Raw genomic sequence first — 16,441 nt, 5'->3', positions numbered from 1 at the left:
TGTAGTCCTGATTTAACAAGCTAATGGGGCGATAGGAACTAGGATCCGTTAAATCACGATCTGGTTTTGGGACCGTTATAATTTCTGACATTTTCCACGTCTGTGGAGTTTCAAAAGTTTCCATTACATTATTAAACAATTTCTCCATATACGGTAATAATTCATTCATATACACTTTATAATATTCAGCTGTAAAACCATCTGGACCAGGAGCTTTAGCAGGTTTCAATCCCTTAATAACTCTAGATATCTCCTCACTTGTAATTTTTGCATTTAACATTTGACTGTCCTCTTTCTTTAATTGCTTTTTAACCTCTGAAGTTTGTGAAACAACATACTCTTTTTTATATAATTCCCCATAAAAGTCTCTCATTATTTTTTCCATTTCTACAGTATTACATTTTATTAGACCATCCTTATCTTTTAAAGCAGAGATAAAAGATTTCTCTTTCCTTTTTTTTAAATAATGTACCATTTGCTTCATAGATTTATTGTTCCAGCTTCTAATTCTATGTTTCATAATCATCTTCATTTTATTCCAATTTTCCTCATCAAGTAATTGTAATTGCTTTTTCTTAAATGATAATAATAAATTCCATTCTCTGTTTCTTGTAATTTTTAAGGTTTCTTGGATTAATTCTATCTCTTTTAATAGATTATTCCTCTTAACATTCCAGGATTTCCTAAGGAAAGCTTCCGTACTAATGCAGTTACCCCTCATCACTGCTTTATGTGTATCCCAGACTATTGTTTCTTTAATCTCGCCTGTTGCATTAATACTAAAAAATCCATTGAGTTCCTTTTGTAATTTAGTTCTACTCTCCTCATTTGCAGAGACAATGGGGTTATACCTCCAAATTCTTTGTTTGTTACAAACCCCTATTTCTAACACAGCTAACATAGGAGCATGATCTGATAGCCAGATGGCTTTCACTTCTGCTTTCTTCAACTTAACCTTATCTGTTTTATTAATTAACATGTAATCTATACAGCTATATTTATTATGTCTTGCAGAATAGAAAGTATCTCTTTTAACTACATTTTGATGAAGGTCCATCATATTAATTTTATTTAAATGTAACTTTTTCTTATCCCCCTTCCCTGTTGTTAATTCCAAATTAAAATCACCTGCTAAAACCACTATACCTTCCGCAAAGTTATCTAATTTCCGTTTTACATTTATTATAAATTGTTTTGCATTTACGTATGCCCATGTTACACCAACACTCCGCAGTCTGCACTGATTGCCAATCCATTTCCGGTCACAATTCAAAGTGTTGGTCTTGACCTATAAAGCCCTTCAGGGCATCGGACCAGAATATCTCCGGGACCGCCTTCTGCCGCACGAATCCCAGTGACCGATTAGGTCCCACAGAGTCTCCGGGTCCCGTCGACGAAACAATGTCATTTGGCAGATCCCAGGGGAAGAGCCTTCTCTCTGGTGCCCCCGACCCTATGGAACCAGCTCCCCCCTGAGATTAGAACTGCCCCCACCCTCCTTGCCTTCCGCAAACTCCTTAAAATCCACCTCTGCCGTCAGGCATGGAGGAACTGAAATATCTTCCCCAGGCCTATACTGTTTATGTATGGTATGTTGTGTGCATGTTTTTTTTTAACTATGGGTTTTTAGCTTTCTAATTATTGAATTTGTATTATATATTGTTTTCTGTTACTGTTGTGAGCCGCCCCGAGTCTGCGGAGAGGGGCGGCATACCAATTTAATAAATAAATAAATCTTGTTGCAAACTACATGGACATTTTCAGTAACATTAAAGAGAATCTTTGTTTGTTTGAGAGTTTGTGTGTGTGTTTGTTTGTTTGAATTTCTATGCCGCCCTTCTCCTTAGACTCAGGGCAGCTTGCAAAGCAAGAACACAAAATATAGCATATAAAAACTCCACAACATAAAATCTGATTATCAAAACCCTAAGATTATTAAAAACAGAAACCCACATTCACCCTATCACAATCATGGACAAATCATTGGCTGGAGCATGATACCAGCACTCAATGACCCCAGGCCTGCCAGCAAAGGCAAGTTTTTAAAACTTTACAAAAGGCCGGGAGAGTGAGGGGGCTACAAACCTCTGGAGGGATCATGTTCTTCTAGTGCTTTGAAAGTAAAATAGATTAAAACAGGCGCAAGAATGTTAGATATTATTTAATATGCCACAGATTTAGTTCTTGAATCTATTACTAAATTAAAGCTTGTAGTATGTGTGTGTGTATGTGCGTGTGCGTGCGTGCTTTACACACACATTCTGAAAACCAATTCTAGACAGGTCTTACCATTTAGAGTAACATAGTTCAGTGCTTTCTGGATTTCATCTTGAGATAACTGAAGGCCCAGAACCTGTAGGGTGGAATCCAGTTCTTCATATTTTACTTTATCTTCTCTGACGTTCTTGAGTGTTTTCACTGCTTTTTCCATGTCTAAGATAAGAAGTACCACAATGAGGCATCCAAAGGCAACTATCTACAACGAAACATGTAAGATTGATGAAAAAGGATGTTCTTGCCTACAGCTGAAGAGTATCGCTGTGTGAGAGATAACATCTTCAAAAATTCTTTCACATTCACCATCCCATCACCTGCAAGAGAGAGCAAATCTTATCAGAGAAAAGAGAAATGAAAAGTAATGTATGGACATTTATACATGCACTCAATTTTATATCAGTCACTGACCAACAAAAATATTAACAACTTCTAGCTGTCAAGATGAATCTAGATAAAGTTCAGAAAGGGATGGGACAAAAGAGTTAACAGTATGGTTACTTAGCTGATACCTAATTACCATTAGAACAATATTTTATTTTATATGCTTTTTTCCCATCATAAATATACAACCCATGATTCATGCAAAGCTTTGTGTCCTATTTGATTCATGTGTAGGAAAGGTACAGATGACCTAGAAAATTAAATTTTAAGTTGCCCTGACATTTCAGTTACTCAGAGAAGAATGGTTGGTTTATATTTTGAACACATAATTACTCATAGAAAACACAGCTTGACTTGTATTATGTTTGAGCACTGGAAATGTTCAGTACTCAAAACAACTGACACAACACAAATAGAAAAACTTATATGGAACCGAAATTGTGCAAATAACATAATTCGGTTCCCAAGAACCTAGTTTAAATAATGGCAAAAAATATCAAACATTGTTCCACATTTTGTGGAGTGTTGTGTTCAGGATTCTTGAGAATATGTTGGGTAAAATTATCCAAAATTTTATTACCGTGTTTTTTGGAGTATAAAACGCACCTTTTCCCTCCCTAAAAGAGGCTGAAAGTTTGGGTGGGTCATATACTCTAAATGTAGCTTTTTTGAAGCTTTCCCCCCCAGCCCTAACTAGATGCTAAAGATCTTCCCAGCTCTTACCTTGCAGGTTCTTTCATTGTTACTCTCTGCGAAGAATGTTTTCCAAGCCCTGAGTCTTCGCAGGGTTTTTTTCATTGTTCTAATTTGCTCCAAATAAGTTTCTTTCCAGCCCTAACCAGGTGCTAACGATCTTCCCAGCTCTTATCAATCGTCTTCACTGTAGACCGCGTCGAAAAAGCAATCCGTAACCTCAAACCTTCCCTATCTGCCGGACCATACTTCCTAAGGAAACTTTCTTCTGCTCTAGCTGAACCCCTAAGCATTATCTTCCAAAAATCCTTCAGGACCAGCACACTCCCCAAGCTGTGGTCAAAAGCAGTAGTCATCCCCATTTTCAAAAAAGGAGACCTTTTACTAGTGGACAACTACAGACCAATATCTCTTTGTTGCGTCCCTTGTAAAATCATGGAATCAATTATAAATCGATCAATCACCCTTTACTTAGAATCTAATAACCTACTCTCAAACAAACAATTTGGATTCAGAAAGAAATTATCCTGCAACCTGCAACTACTTCACTGCAAAAACATTTGGACTACCCACCTAGATCAAGGAAAATCCATTGATGCAATTTATATTGACTTTTGCAAAGCCTTCGACTCAGTGGTCCACAACAAACTACTCCTAAAACTCAAATCCTATGGCATCTCAGGACTCCTCCACAACTGGATTACTGCATTCCTGTCAAACAGGCAACAAATTGTCAAAATTGGAAGCGCCATTTCCACCCCCGTCCCTGTCATAAGCGGCGTTCCCCAGGGAAGCGTACTAGGTCCTACTCTCTTCATTCTCTACATCAATGACCTCTGTGACCATATCGAAAGCAACTGTGTACTTTTTGCCGACGATGTAAAACTTTTCAACACCACTGACAACACACTCACTCTTCAAAAAGACCTGGACTTTGTCTCAGACTGGTCTAACACCTGGCAACTTCAAATATCAACCAACATAGAAACATAGAAACATAGAAGTCTGACGGCAGAAAAAGACCTCATGGTCCATCTAGTCTGCCCTTATACTGTTTTCTGTATTTTATCTTAGGATGGATATATGTTTATCCCAGGCATGTTTAAATTCAGTTACTGTGGATTTATCTACCACGTCTGCTGGAAGTTTGTTCCAAGGATCTACTACTCTTTCAGTAAAATAATATTTTCTCATGTTGCTTTTGATCTTTCCCCCAACTAACTTCAGATTGTGTCCCCTTGTTCTTGTGTTCACTTTCCTATTAAAAACACTTCCCTCCTGAACCTTATTTAACCCTTTAATATATTTAAATGTTTCGATCATGTCCCCCCTTTTCCTTCTGTCCTCCAGCCTATACAGATTGAGTTCATTAAGTCTTTCCTGATACGTTTTATGCTTAAGACCTTCCACCATTCTTGTAGCCCGTCTTTGGACCCGTTCAATTTTGTCAATATCTTTTTGTAGGTGAGGTCTCCAGAACTGAACACAGTATTCCAAATGTGGTCTCACCAGCATTCTATATAGTGGGATCATAATCTCCCTCTTCCTGCTTGTTATACCTCTAGCTATGCAGCCAAGCATCCTACTTGCTTTCCCTACCGCCTGACTGCACTGTTCACCCATTTTGAGACCGTCAGAAATCATTACCCCTAAATCCTTTTCTTTTGAAGTATTTGCTAACACAGAACTGCCAATACAATACTCAGATTGAGGATTCCTTTTCCCCAAGTGCATTATTTTACATTTGGAAACATTAAACTGCAGTTTCCATTGCTTTGACCATTTATCTAGTAAAGCTAAATCATTTACCATATTACAGACCCCTCCAGGAATATCAACCCTATTGCACACTTTAGAGTCATCGGCAAATAGACAAACTTTCCCTACCAAACCTTCCCCTATGTCACTCACAAACATATTAAAAAGAATAGGACCCAGAACAGACCCTTCTGGCACACCGCTTGTAACCTGACTCTGCTCAGAATACTCGCCATTAACAATAACTCTCTGATGTCTATTTATTTATTTATTTATTTATTTATTTATTATTTGGATTTGTATGCCGCCCCTCTCCGAAGACTCGGGGCGGCTCACAACAAGTGTAAAACAAATCATAAATAATTCAATTAATTAAAATATTTAAAGATTTAAAAACCCCATATACTAACAGACACACACACAGGCATACCATGTATAAATTAAATGTGCCCAGGGGGAGATGTTTAGTTCCCCCATGCCTGACGGCAAAGGTGGGTTTTGAGGAATTTACGGAAGGCAGGAAGAGTAGGGGCAGTTCTGATCTCCGGGGGGAGTTGGTTCCAGAGAGTCGGTGCCGCCACAGAGAAGGCTCTCCCCCTGGGGCCCGCCAACCGACATTGTTTAGTTGACGGGACCCGGAGGAGGCCCACTCTGTGGGACCTAATCGGTCGCTGGGATTCGTGCGGCAGAAGGCGGTCTCGGAGGTATTCTGGTCCGATGCCATGAAGGGCTTTAAAGGTCATAACCAACAGTGCTTCTATGCTTCAGCCAGCTGCAAATCCATTGAACTATCCAGGGATTAAGTGCAATCTTCACTAATTTATCTATCAGCTCTTTATGTGGAACCATATCAAAGGCTTTGCTGAAGTCCAGGTAGGCAATATCCACGGCACCACCATCCAACACCTTTGTGACATAGTCGAAGAAATCAATGAGATTAGTCTGACATGATTTGCCTTCAGTAAAGCCATGCTGATTTGGATCCAATAAGTTATTGTTTTTTAGGTGCTGAACCTAAATGCTCTACCCTCCACATCCGCAACAAGAATCCAAACCGCATATACGAACTAAATAAAAAATCTCTCACTGCCAAACCACACTCAGTAAAAGACCTTGGAATACTAATATCGAATGACCTAAGTGCTCACAAAGCCCACTGCAACAATATCGTCAAAAAAGCTTCTAGAGTTGTTAACCTGATCCTATGCAGCTTCTGCTCCGGCAATCTCACACTACTCACAAGAGCCTACAAAACTTTTGCCAGACCCATCCTAGACTACTGCCCATCTGTCTGGAACCCATACCACATCTCAGACATTAACACCTTTGAAAATGTCCAAAGATATTTCACCAGAAGAGCCCTTCACTCCTCCACTTGAAACAGAATATCCTACGAAAATAGACTAACAATCCTGGGCCTAGAAAGCCTAGAACTATGGTGCCTAAAACACGATTTAAGTATTGCCCACAAGATCATATGCTGCAACGTCCTACCGGTGAATGACTACTTCAGCTTCAACCGCAACAACACAAGAGCACGCAACAGATTCAAACTTAATACGAACCGCTCCAAACTTGACTGTAAAAAATATGACTTTAACAATCGAGTTGTAGAAGCGTGGAACTCATTACCGGACTCAATAGTGTCAACCCCTAACCCCCAACATTTCTCCCTTAGACTATCCACGATTGGCCTCTTCAGGTTCCTAAGAGGCCAGTAAGGGTGCACTAGTGTGCCTTTCGTCCCCTGTCCAATTGTCTTTCCTTTCTCTCACATATCATATATATTTTCTTCCTCTCATATATCTTCTCCTCTAAGTTCACTTTTACTACATGTCTATTTTTCTTCCTATGTATTTGTGTATTGGACAAATGAATAAAATAAATAAATAAATAAATAAATAAATAAATAAATAAATATCAACTTGCAAGCTCTCATTATTACTCTTTGCAAAGAATGTTTTCCAAGCCCTAAGTTTTTGCAGGGTTTTTTTTTTCATTGCTCTACTTGCTCTGAAAGTTTCTTTCCAGTCCTCACCAGGTGCTAACGATGTTCCTAGCTCTTACTGGCTTGCAAGTTCTTTCATTGTTACTCTCTGAATAATTTTTTAAGCCCTAACCAAGGGATAAAATAACGTGCTGAAGCTGACCAGACTAAGACCGCTAACCAGATGAATATCTGGTAAGCAGATTCTTTTCCCTATTTTCCTCCCCAAAACTAAGTGCTCCGAAAAATACGGTATTTTAAAATCTGTGTTCATAGAAATTCAAAGAGAATTATTCTAATACTTTATGGGAGAAAAAAAATCAAATATGTAGATTGCAAACATTTGAGTAGAGTAAGTTCTTACTATCCACTGTCATGTTCTTCAGTGCCTCCATCATTTGCTCCTTGGTTAAAGAGATGCCAATAGCAGCCAGTACATCTTTCATCTGTAAAATCTCCACTTTATCTTTGTCCATTCTGCAGAGAATGCTATAGATGCCATGAACTGTTGGGAATAGAAAAGTTATTTAATTAATTTCAGAAATAGGTAAAAACTTTGTTTGCTGCTCACATGATTTGTGCATCAATGCATTGTTGCTAGTGGATGTTTTGCTCTCTGTTTGCGTCATGTTTGTGTTGAAAGCACTGAGGCACTTTCAGATTGAAAGGATTAGATTGTGGCATCACCATTGTCTGGGGGAGAGCCTGGTTGGGGCTTCTTTCAACCATTATGCCTATCATAATGGTATCTATCTACTTGTGATTGCACATTTTTGAACTTTAGGTCAGGAGCTGGTATGAATGGTAGGAGCACATCCCATCATACAGCAGCCCTCGGGTCTTGAACACAGACTTGCAAATTGTCAACCCAGCTTTCTAACTACATGAGCCATCATGCTCCTTATTTTTGGAATAATCTGCCCTTCTCTGCCTGCAGCACCATCTATAAAATGGCCAGCATGAAAAGATATACCACAGAGGAGATCTGAAAAGTCAATAGAGTTTTATTGTATATTGGAGGTCATTAATGTTACTATATTCAACAAGATTACATACAGGATGATTGCATATTTGTTGAGCCTGTTATTTGAGACTGTATTTCCTCCTATTACCAAATAATCTACTTAATTTAACCTTAACTTAATAAATGATTTGAATTAACATAACATAAGGCTTGCCTATATAAGAATCTTCTATATTTCACAAACAAGGAATCTATTTTTTTTTCAGACAAGGTGGATTTTGAATTTTAGTAGCAGAATTTAGGTTTTCAGAAAGTGGGAAAATAAAACTATTTGTTCTTCTTCCTAACAAACTTTGAAACATCACTAGTGTAGTCTAATATCACTTCTTATATCATTTGAGCAATTCAATGATGAGAGATTCTCACTACATCTAAACAAGTGAACTGGTATACCTGATTCAAAGCAAGGGTTTCTATCCTTATTAACTTATACATCTTCCTGATCTTCATCCAACCTGTCTGATAAGGAGTTCTGAGAACACTGAGAATAGGTTGGAACTATTACAAAATTTTAATATTCTTTTATGCATGTATGTATGCAGCCCAAGTTCAAGGCAAGCAGCCCAAGTTCAAATCCCAGAAGAGTATGGGTAGCTGATGAGAGCTAAATAGCTTGAAATAGAACTATACTAGTCTCCCTTTATTTATTTGTTTTTTTGTTTGTTTGTTTATTTATCTACCTACCTACCTACCTACCTACTCACCTATCTATCTATCTATCTATCTATCTATCTATCTATCTACCTACCTACCTACCTATCTATCTATCTATCTATCCATCCATCCATCCATCCATCCATTCATTTATTAGATTTGTATGCCGCCCCTCTCCATAGATTCGTTTCTTTATCAGTAAAAATGTTTCTTTATCAGTAAAAATGTTTTAACACACACACAGGATTTTTTATTTCCACCCTTCACACTAACATAATTGATTTTTGTTGTTGTAATAGACAAACACAGTAGTTGCTGTATATTATATTTTTATATGGTGGAGTCAACTAGCTAATATATATATAAAGGGCCATGTGATTTTTTGACAGCTTCTTTTATTGTTTGCTTGCCTGCTTTTGGCTATGTGTGTACATTTGACTCTTCTCACTAATTACTTGCAGAGCCCATAGTGGCTTCCACTTACGTGAGTTTTCAGAAAAGCGTTCGTTCATTGACACATTGACTAAGAAGTCCTTGAAATCAAACTTTCCAGTTCCTGAAAAAAACAAGTTTTTCTATGCTTGAAAGAATCCAACAATGCTAACCTTCTGTTGCAGTCTATAATATAATCACTGGATAATTTCTCAAACTTTTAAGACGTTACTAATCATAATACAGAATACAGAAGAGGCCACATATTCCTTGAGATTAACAAGCAAGAGCTCAAATGGAGGATCCAAGGGGCTGGGTTTACATGTCAAATATGAACAAGAACCAGCCAATCATGTTTTAGCCAACATGGCATGCAAACGTAGCTCGAGTGATACATTTATAAGTCGGTGTTTATATGATCCTAAAAAATTGGGTTAAATGAATAAATATGATGGGCATTTATTTATTTTTATTTATTTATTTTGTCCAATACACAATGAGGGTTTTAGTGGGCATATATATATATATATATACACACATAGTAAAATACATGATGAAGGTTATAGAGGAGATACTCATAGTAAAATATATCTAAGAAATAATAGAAAAGAAGGTATAGTAATAGAACATATCAATGAAAGAATAGAAGAAGAGATATAGGAATAGAAGGTATAGGAGATATAGGGGAGCAATAGGACAGGGGACGGAAGGCACTCTAGTGCACTTGTACTCACCCCTTACTGACCTCTTAGGAATCTGGATAGGTCAACCGTAGATAATCTAAGGGTAAAGTGTTGGGGGTTTGGGGATGACACTATGAAGTCCGGTAATGAATTCCACGCTTCGACAACTCGGTTACTGAAGTCATATTTTTACAGTCTAGTTTGGAGCGATTAATATTAAGTTTAAATCTGTTGTGTGCTCTTGTGTTGTTGTGGTTGAAGCTGAAGTGGTTTGGAAACTCTAAATAGGTATGTTTAGAAACACAAGCTAGTGAAAAGGATCCCTTTAAACTACTGGGTGATTTATCAGAATAATACTTGGCCACCGTCTTCCAAAATGGATATTCTCCAAAAATTCTGCGTGGGGACTTAAATTCCCCAAATTCTCAGCAATGGGTATGAAGGCTGGAATTTTCTGGAGTTGATTCTGACATCTGTAGGGTGCCCAGGGATCTATTTTTGGACATTTGAAATGGAACAGTCACAACAATTAACATTCAATAAGGATGTCTTTTAACATTTGGAAAACTTGGCTATGTAAGGTTTTCTATGAACTTTATTCTGGAAAATTTATTCTGGGACATTTTGTGCCACGTGGTGTAACCTTAATTGGTGGAACTTTGTTATTGCCTATTTTCTTCAGAATTTTTGCTACAGGCAGACTTTATTCAGCATTTCACAGCATTGCTGAAACTGAATGCTACAGAATTTTAAAGTGAGTTTATTTCTTTGTCCATTTGGGATGGATGTAGGGTATACAATGAATGAGCATTCTAGAAGTGCAGACTCACCTGGTATGGAAGTACCCTTTAATGCATTTTGGAACTCTGTAGGGTCCAACTTAATTTCCAGAAAGTCTAAAATGGAATTCAATTTTCCAGGGTCAACAGTCCCATCCTTTATCTTGCTGAAGGCCACAACAGCAGAGTAAAATGCTATCATAAGAAAGATCAAGTACAAGTTTTGAAGAAAACCCAAGTATTTTGAATGATGAGTGAAATGGAAATTGCACAAGGTCACAAGGACCTCTGAGTCAAACATATTTATGAATGGCAACATTCTAGTTCTACAATTCAAATTCATTACAAAATTTGCATTTCTAAACAAACAAAACACAACAGGCCCCTGTGTGTCATAACTGCCCACTTAATTACAAAATGTACTGAACTTTAGGAGAAAGAGTAATGAAACAAAAAGAATAAAGACAAGAAAGTAATAAAATACCTTTTCAGCTGAATTATTTTCTATATGAAATGTTGTTTCTGATACTTGGCCATATCTCTCCTTGCCTTTGCAAGGAGATAAAAATTATGGTTTATAATATGCTAAATACCTGAATTTCCTCCCCTGTGGATATTCCATTACTCTTAGCTGTGATTTCCACATTTTTAAATCCTGAAGAAATTACATTGCTTTGGAACATAGAAATAAATTCATAAATAAATACGAAATAAATATGGTTATTTATTCATTTAGAAATAAATATGGTTAAGGAGCAAAAATATAAAGTAGTAAAATTGAAAAGCACCCTATATTTTTTGAAAGTGAGAAGATTCATAACAAGAATTTATATCAGATAATCTACAAGATGCAGATAATCTGCCTTTCAGATTGAGATTATACTTTGGAAACTATTAAATCATTTTCCAGATGTAAATTTATTCTGCCCATTTTTTAATTAACCACCTTGTTTTCTTCTGATATGCTTTTAATTTTTCTGTTCAATTTTTCATAGCCCAATGTTATATTTTTAGTAGATTCTGTTCAATGGTGCGAAAGATTCTATTTGGATGATACACACTTTCGAAGACCTTGACAGTAGATTTTTTTTTAACATCCTGAGAGACAAATGTTCATCTCCTACCAAAAGTAATGGCTGTTTTTAAGAACCTCACCTAAAGAGCCGTTGAAGTAATGCAACTTAGGAAGAGTCATCAGAAAGTCTTTTATATTTACAGTCCCATCAGCTGGTAGGAAAAGAAAGTACAGGAAGAAACCATTAAATCACAAAACTGTCTGGTCATAAAAAAAATTCCTAGATAAGGTTGGATTGTTAAAGAACAATTGAGGCCTGGGGCAAATTTACCTGCCCAGTTCTTCAAACTCATAAAGGACTTTTTATGTAATTAGTGTCTTAAAGTTTTGTGATAAACATTAAAAATAATGGTTTTATCACATTTGTGGCTATACAGTTTCCTCTATGAGTTTATTTTTAAATAAACAATACTCATGGTCAAAAGTTAACATGCTCAAATTCCTGAAGAATACTGTATTTATGAATATAAATCTCTACTGATTTTCTGAAAAAGAATTTCAAAATACATAGTGTGATATTCTTAACTATCACTACAGCTTGCTATAATATTTTTCCTAATGAACCCAGATATTGTATTTACCAAATTAAAACATGGGCTTTTTTTTCACCTTGTTAAAAACAAAACAACTTACCATCCACATCAATAACATATAAAATTTCTTGGATTTTTTCCTCTGGCAAATGAAGATCCAACCTATCTAGAGTGTCCTCCAGTTCATTTATATGTAGCCGGTCACCATGCATTTTATCAACAATGATAATGGCACGCTGTAAAGCTAGAGAAAGATAAGGAAAAGAACAATGTTTCAAGGAAATATATCATAAAGAAGTCCCAAAAGTGCTTTTTCAAGAGGCAACTGAACGTTCTGGCTTTTCTTTGAAAGTATTTCAGTTCTCATCTAAGAAGCTTCTTGGGGGAGAAGGAAAATGTCTTCAAAGAAAAACCAGAAAGTCCAGTTGTCTCTTGAAAAAGCAGTTTTGGGACAACTGTGACCTGGATGACCAAGAATCTCCATTGATATCATAAAGAAGAGCCCAAAATACCCTAAAGGAATTTCACCCATATTATATCTATTCTCTTATCCCAAGATAAAAGTAGAGAAATGATTAATTCTAGAGGAATGTAGTAAAATGAAGATAAAATCTGATGCCATCTTAGATCTACAGTATTTTATAGGCCTGAGTTTACTTGGTCAGACATGAAGAAATGGCATCAAGTAGATCCTTCCCTAAAGGGAGGAGTGATTCCAGGATCATAGGGCTAGATCCCTAAAGCCCAAGAACCTGAATACTACTGAATCCAGAGTGAGGAGCCAAGAGTAAGACCCAACTCAAAAGAATGCAATGAACTAATAGAATTTTAATGAGAAATTAGGGCATACAAATAAGGGCGTGTTGTGGAGTTAGTAACTGAAGGACTCTAAACCTAAACCCTAATACTTTAACTGGGTTCTGATTTAAATAAAAAGCCCACTAAAACAAGAATTTATTGCACATACCTTCTAAACTAAAAAACTCAGATTTATTTGAACTTACCTTCCATTTCAGTAAAATCTTCTGCTTCACCCAGTGCTAGCAAAAACTCTTTGAAATCTACATCATTTTCTGAAAAACATTTTGTTTTTGTTTTTTTTAATTTAACACATAATACATTTCTGGGACAGAGGAAAACATGCACAAGAAAGCACTCCTTATTCTTTGGTGGGAATTGCATATACAGTGATACCTCGTCTTACAAACCCCTCATCATACAAGCTTTTCGAGATACAAACCCGGGGTTTAAGATTTTTTTGCCTCTTCTTCCAAACTATTTTCACATTACAAACCCAAGCCGCCACCACTGGGATGCCCCGCCTCCGGACTTCCGTGTTTTTGCGATGCTGCAGGGGAATCCTAGCAGCACAAAAATGGGCACTTTGCTGGCAACGGAAGTCTGGAGGTAGGGTTTCCCAGCGAGGGGAGCCTCAGCGAAATCACAGCATCACAAAAACATGGAAGTCTGGAGGTGGTGTTTCAAGGATTTCTGTTTTTTTGTGATGCTGCATTTTTGCTGAGGCTCCCCTCGCTGGGAAACCCCACCTCTGGACTTCCGTTGCCAGCGAAGCACTTATTTTTGCGCTGCTGGGATAAATGTGGAATGAATGAGAAAGTATGTGACTGTCAACAAAGAAGTACGTCAAAGTGATTAGGTGACAGAAAAAGAATGAATGAGGATCAAATGATAAGACATTAAGCAAATGGGTCATGAACAAGAAGACTGAGAAATTTGTTTTTGGAAGTGGTTGATGATATCTTTATCACAAAGATAAAGCTGACCTTTAAAAAGGCAAATATGAAATAGCATGATTTTCCAGGACAGGGAGATATGGAAGGAATAATATTGTGAACAGTATAGATTCGTGATGGCGAACCTATGGCACAGGTGCCACAGGTGGTACGCGGAGCCATATCTGAAGGCATGCGAGGTGTTGCCATATGTCAGCTCCAACACATATGTTCGCACTGGCCAGCTGATTTTCAGCTTCTGGAGGGCAGGGGGAAGTCAGTCTTGCTTTCCCCAGGCTTTAGGAAAGTTTCCTGAAGCCTGGGGAAGGTGAAAAATGGCACAACAAGCTTATTGAAAGTTCAGAAACAAATTTCCAGCAGGCCTGTTGAGCCCATTTTTCACCATCCATAGGCTTCTGTGAGGTCTACATACATGCATGGGGGGAGAGCGCAGGGGAGGTTGAGATGGCATTACATTATGCGTGTGGGTGTGCTATTGCGGGCATGCGGGCCCTTTTGGCACCCAAGCAAAAAAAAGGTTTGCCATCACTGGTATAAATAGTCCTTGCTTAGTGACCACATCTGAGCAACTTCACTGCTAAGCACTGTAATTGTTAAGCAGAAAATCACATGAGGGCAATAGATTTATGATGTCACTTTCCATACTGTCCTTAATCAAGACATTACATGACTACATCTTGTGATTTTTTAATTCCATGTTCTCTATTAATCATGCTTGTTGGAAGCCAGTTGAAAAGCATGCAAATAGTGATCATATGACCATAGACACTTCAATGTTTGTATGGCATTTATAATATGCCCAAATGACAATTAAGTGATTGTGTACTGTGACAATTGAAAATGTGAGCATAAGTTGCAAAACTAGGTGGTTCTTTTTTTACACTGTTGCGAATTAGAATGGTCACTAAATAAGGCAGTTAATAGGTGAGATATATCTGTATTCATATCTGTGAGATTTCATTACCTTTCTTGTTCTTTGTCTGACTTAATGGTTTAATTTCTTTGGTTTATTTTTTCCTTGTTCTTTTTCATCACTTTCCACAATACTCTTTTCCCCAACATATGCTGGCTATGTGTTATACACACATGTGTAACCTAATTTCAGTTTGTGATTTGAATAACATTACAACTGAGGACATCTGAAAAATTCACATTCCTTAGTGATGATACGATGTGTCATTTTTCATGTCTTATATGAAAAAGAAGATTGCTTTCATTGACTGCCCATGGAAGCAACCTTCTCCCCCCGCTCCCCGGGCAGATGTGGATAGTAAAGAAGATGCAAGGAATATCAAAAATACAATGTTTTTGTTATTACATATGTTGATAGCAGCAAGATTATGGTACGCACAAAAATGGAAGGACACTTCAATTCCTACTATGGACGAATGGTTGCGGAAGTTGATGGGTTGGCCAAAATGACAAAATTGACCACTTTGATAAAAGAAAAGAACATAAATACTTTTGTTTCCATATGGAGACCACTTCTGATCTTTGTGCTTGATGTGGAGAAGAATGAAAGTCTGACTTTGGGTTTTACCAATTAGACTGACAGATCTTTATAGAAATGGCTTGTTCATGTTATTATGAAAAAGCAACAGACTTGATCTGGTTAATGTCTTATTTTACTGTAATGGAGACAGTTGGAAGTCAATTCTTTTTCTTATCTTTCATGTCTACTCCCCCTTTTCCTCCCCACTGTTTTCCTATTTACTTGTACCTTCTATTTTACATTACTTTATAACTCAATAAAAGTGTTAATGCAAAAAAGTGTTACATTTATCTATTTTCTATTTATTGTTAAGCTAAAGCTATTCACTGAATTATGTCTTCCTTCCTTCCTTCCTTCCTTCTTTCCTTCCTTCCTTAATTCCTTCCTTTCTTCCTTCCTTAATTCCTTCCTTCCTTCCTTTCTTAATTCCTTCCTTCCTTAATTCCTTCCTTCCTTCCTTAATTCCTTCCTTCCTTAATTCCTTCCTTCCTTCCTTAATTCCTTCCTTCCTTCCTTTCTTAATTCCTTCCTTCCTTATTAATGAGGAATTAATAATCATTAATTAATTAATTAATTCTGCAACTCAATGTTCAATTCTATAAAGATTTTGACTTTTTAATTTTAGCATAGCCCAGAAATAGAGAGATAAAGAGTAAGGTTTTGCCTTACCGTCCGTTTTGACAGTTTGAATTATCTGACTGAAAGTTGAACAGGACAAGTCTATTCCCATATTCTTTAGAGTATCTTCCAGCTGTTTAGTAGTCATCTTCTCTTCTTTGAGGTTTTCAACAATCATTGTGGCACTCTGCAATGCTGGAGAACATGATTTGTTAGAGGAAAGAGGAGGCTGCTGTAATTCTCAGATCTCCCTCTTCTTCGCGGAGAGAAGAGTTTGCAAAGCAGTGGGCCTGACAAGCTA

The 16,441-nt window shown here is 37.1% G+C and overlaps 1 protein-coding gene across 1 annotated transcript in view; it reads right to left on the bottom strand.

Annotated features, from left to right (window-relative positions):
• LOC139153862 (reticulocyte-binding protein homolog 2a-like) overlaps positions 1–16,441 on the bottom strand; it is a 123,298-nt gene that overhangs the window by 66,993 nt on the left and 39,864 nt on the right. Inside the window, exons 19-27 of the mRNA XM_070728277.1 lie at positions 16,192–16,335; positions 13,281–13,349; positions 12,377–12,520; positions 11,824–11,895; positions 10,720–10,863; positions 9,259–9,330; positions 7,461–7,601; positions 2,520–2,591; positions 2,290–2,433 (exon numbers count right to left, since the gene is read on the bottom strand). Of these exons, the coding sequence (XP_070584378.1) occupies positions 2,290–2,433; positions 2,520–2,591; positions 7,461–7,601; positions 9,259–9,330; positions 10,720–10,863; positions 11,824–11,895; positions 12,377–12,520; positions 13,281–13,349; positions 16,192–16,335 (1,002 nt within the window). The remainder of the gene's footprint in view (positions 1–2,289; positions 2,434–2,519; positions 2,592–7,460; positions 7,602–9,258; positions 9,331–10,719; positions 10,864–11,823; positions 11,896–12,376; positions 12,521–13,280; positions 13,350–16,191; positions 16,336–16,441) is intronic.

The sequence above is a fragment of the Erythrolamprus reginae genome, chromosome Z, assembly GCF_031021105.1.
Source record: "Erythrolamprus reginae isolate rEryReg1 chromosome Z, rEryReg1.hap1, whole genome shotgun sequence".
NCBI lineage: Eukaryota > Metazoa > Chordata > Lepidosauria > Squamata > Dipsadidae > Erythrolamprus > Erythrolamprus reginae.
This window is presented reverse-complemented; position numbering and strand designations above follow the sequence as displayed.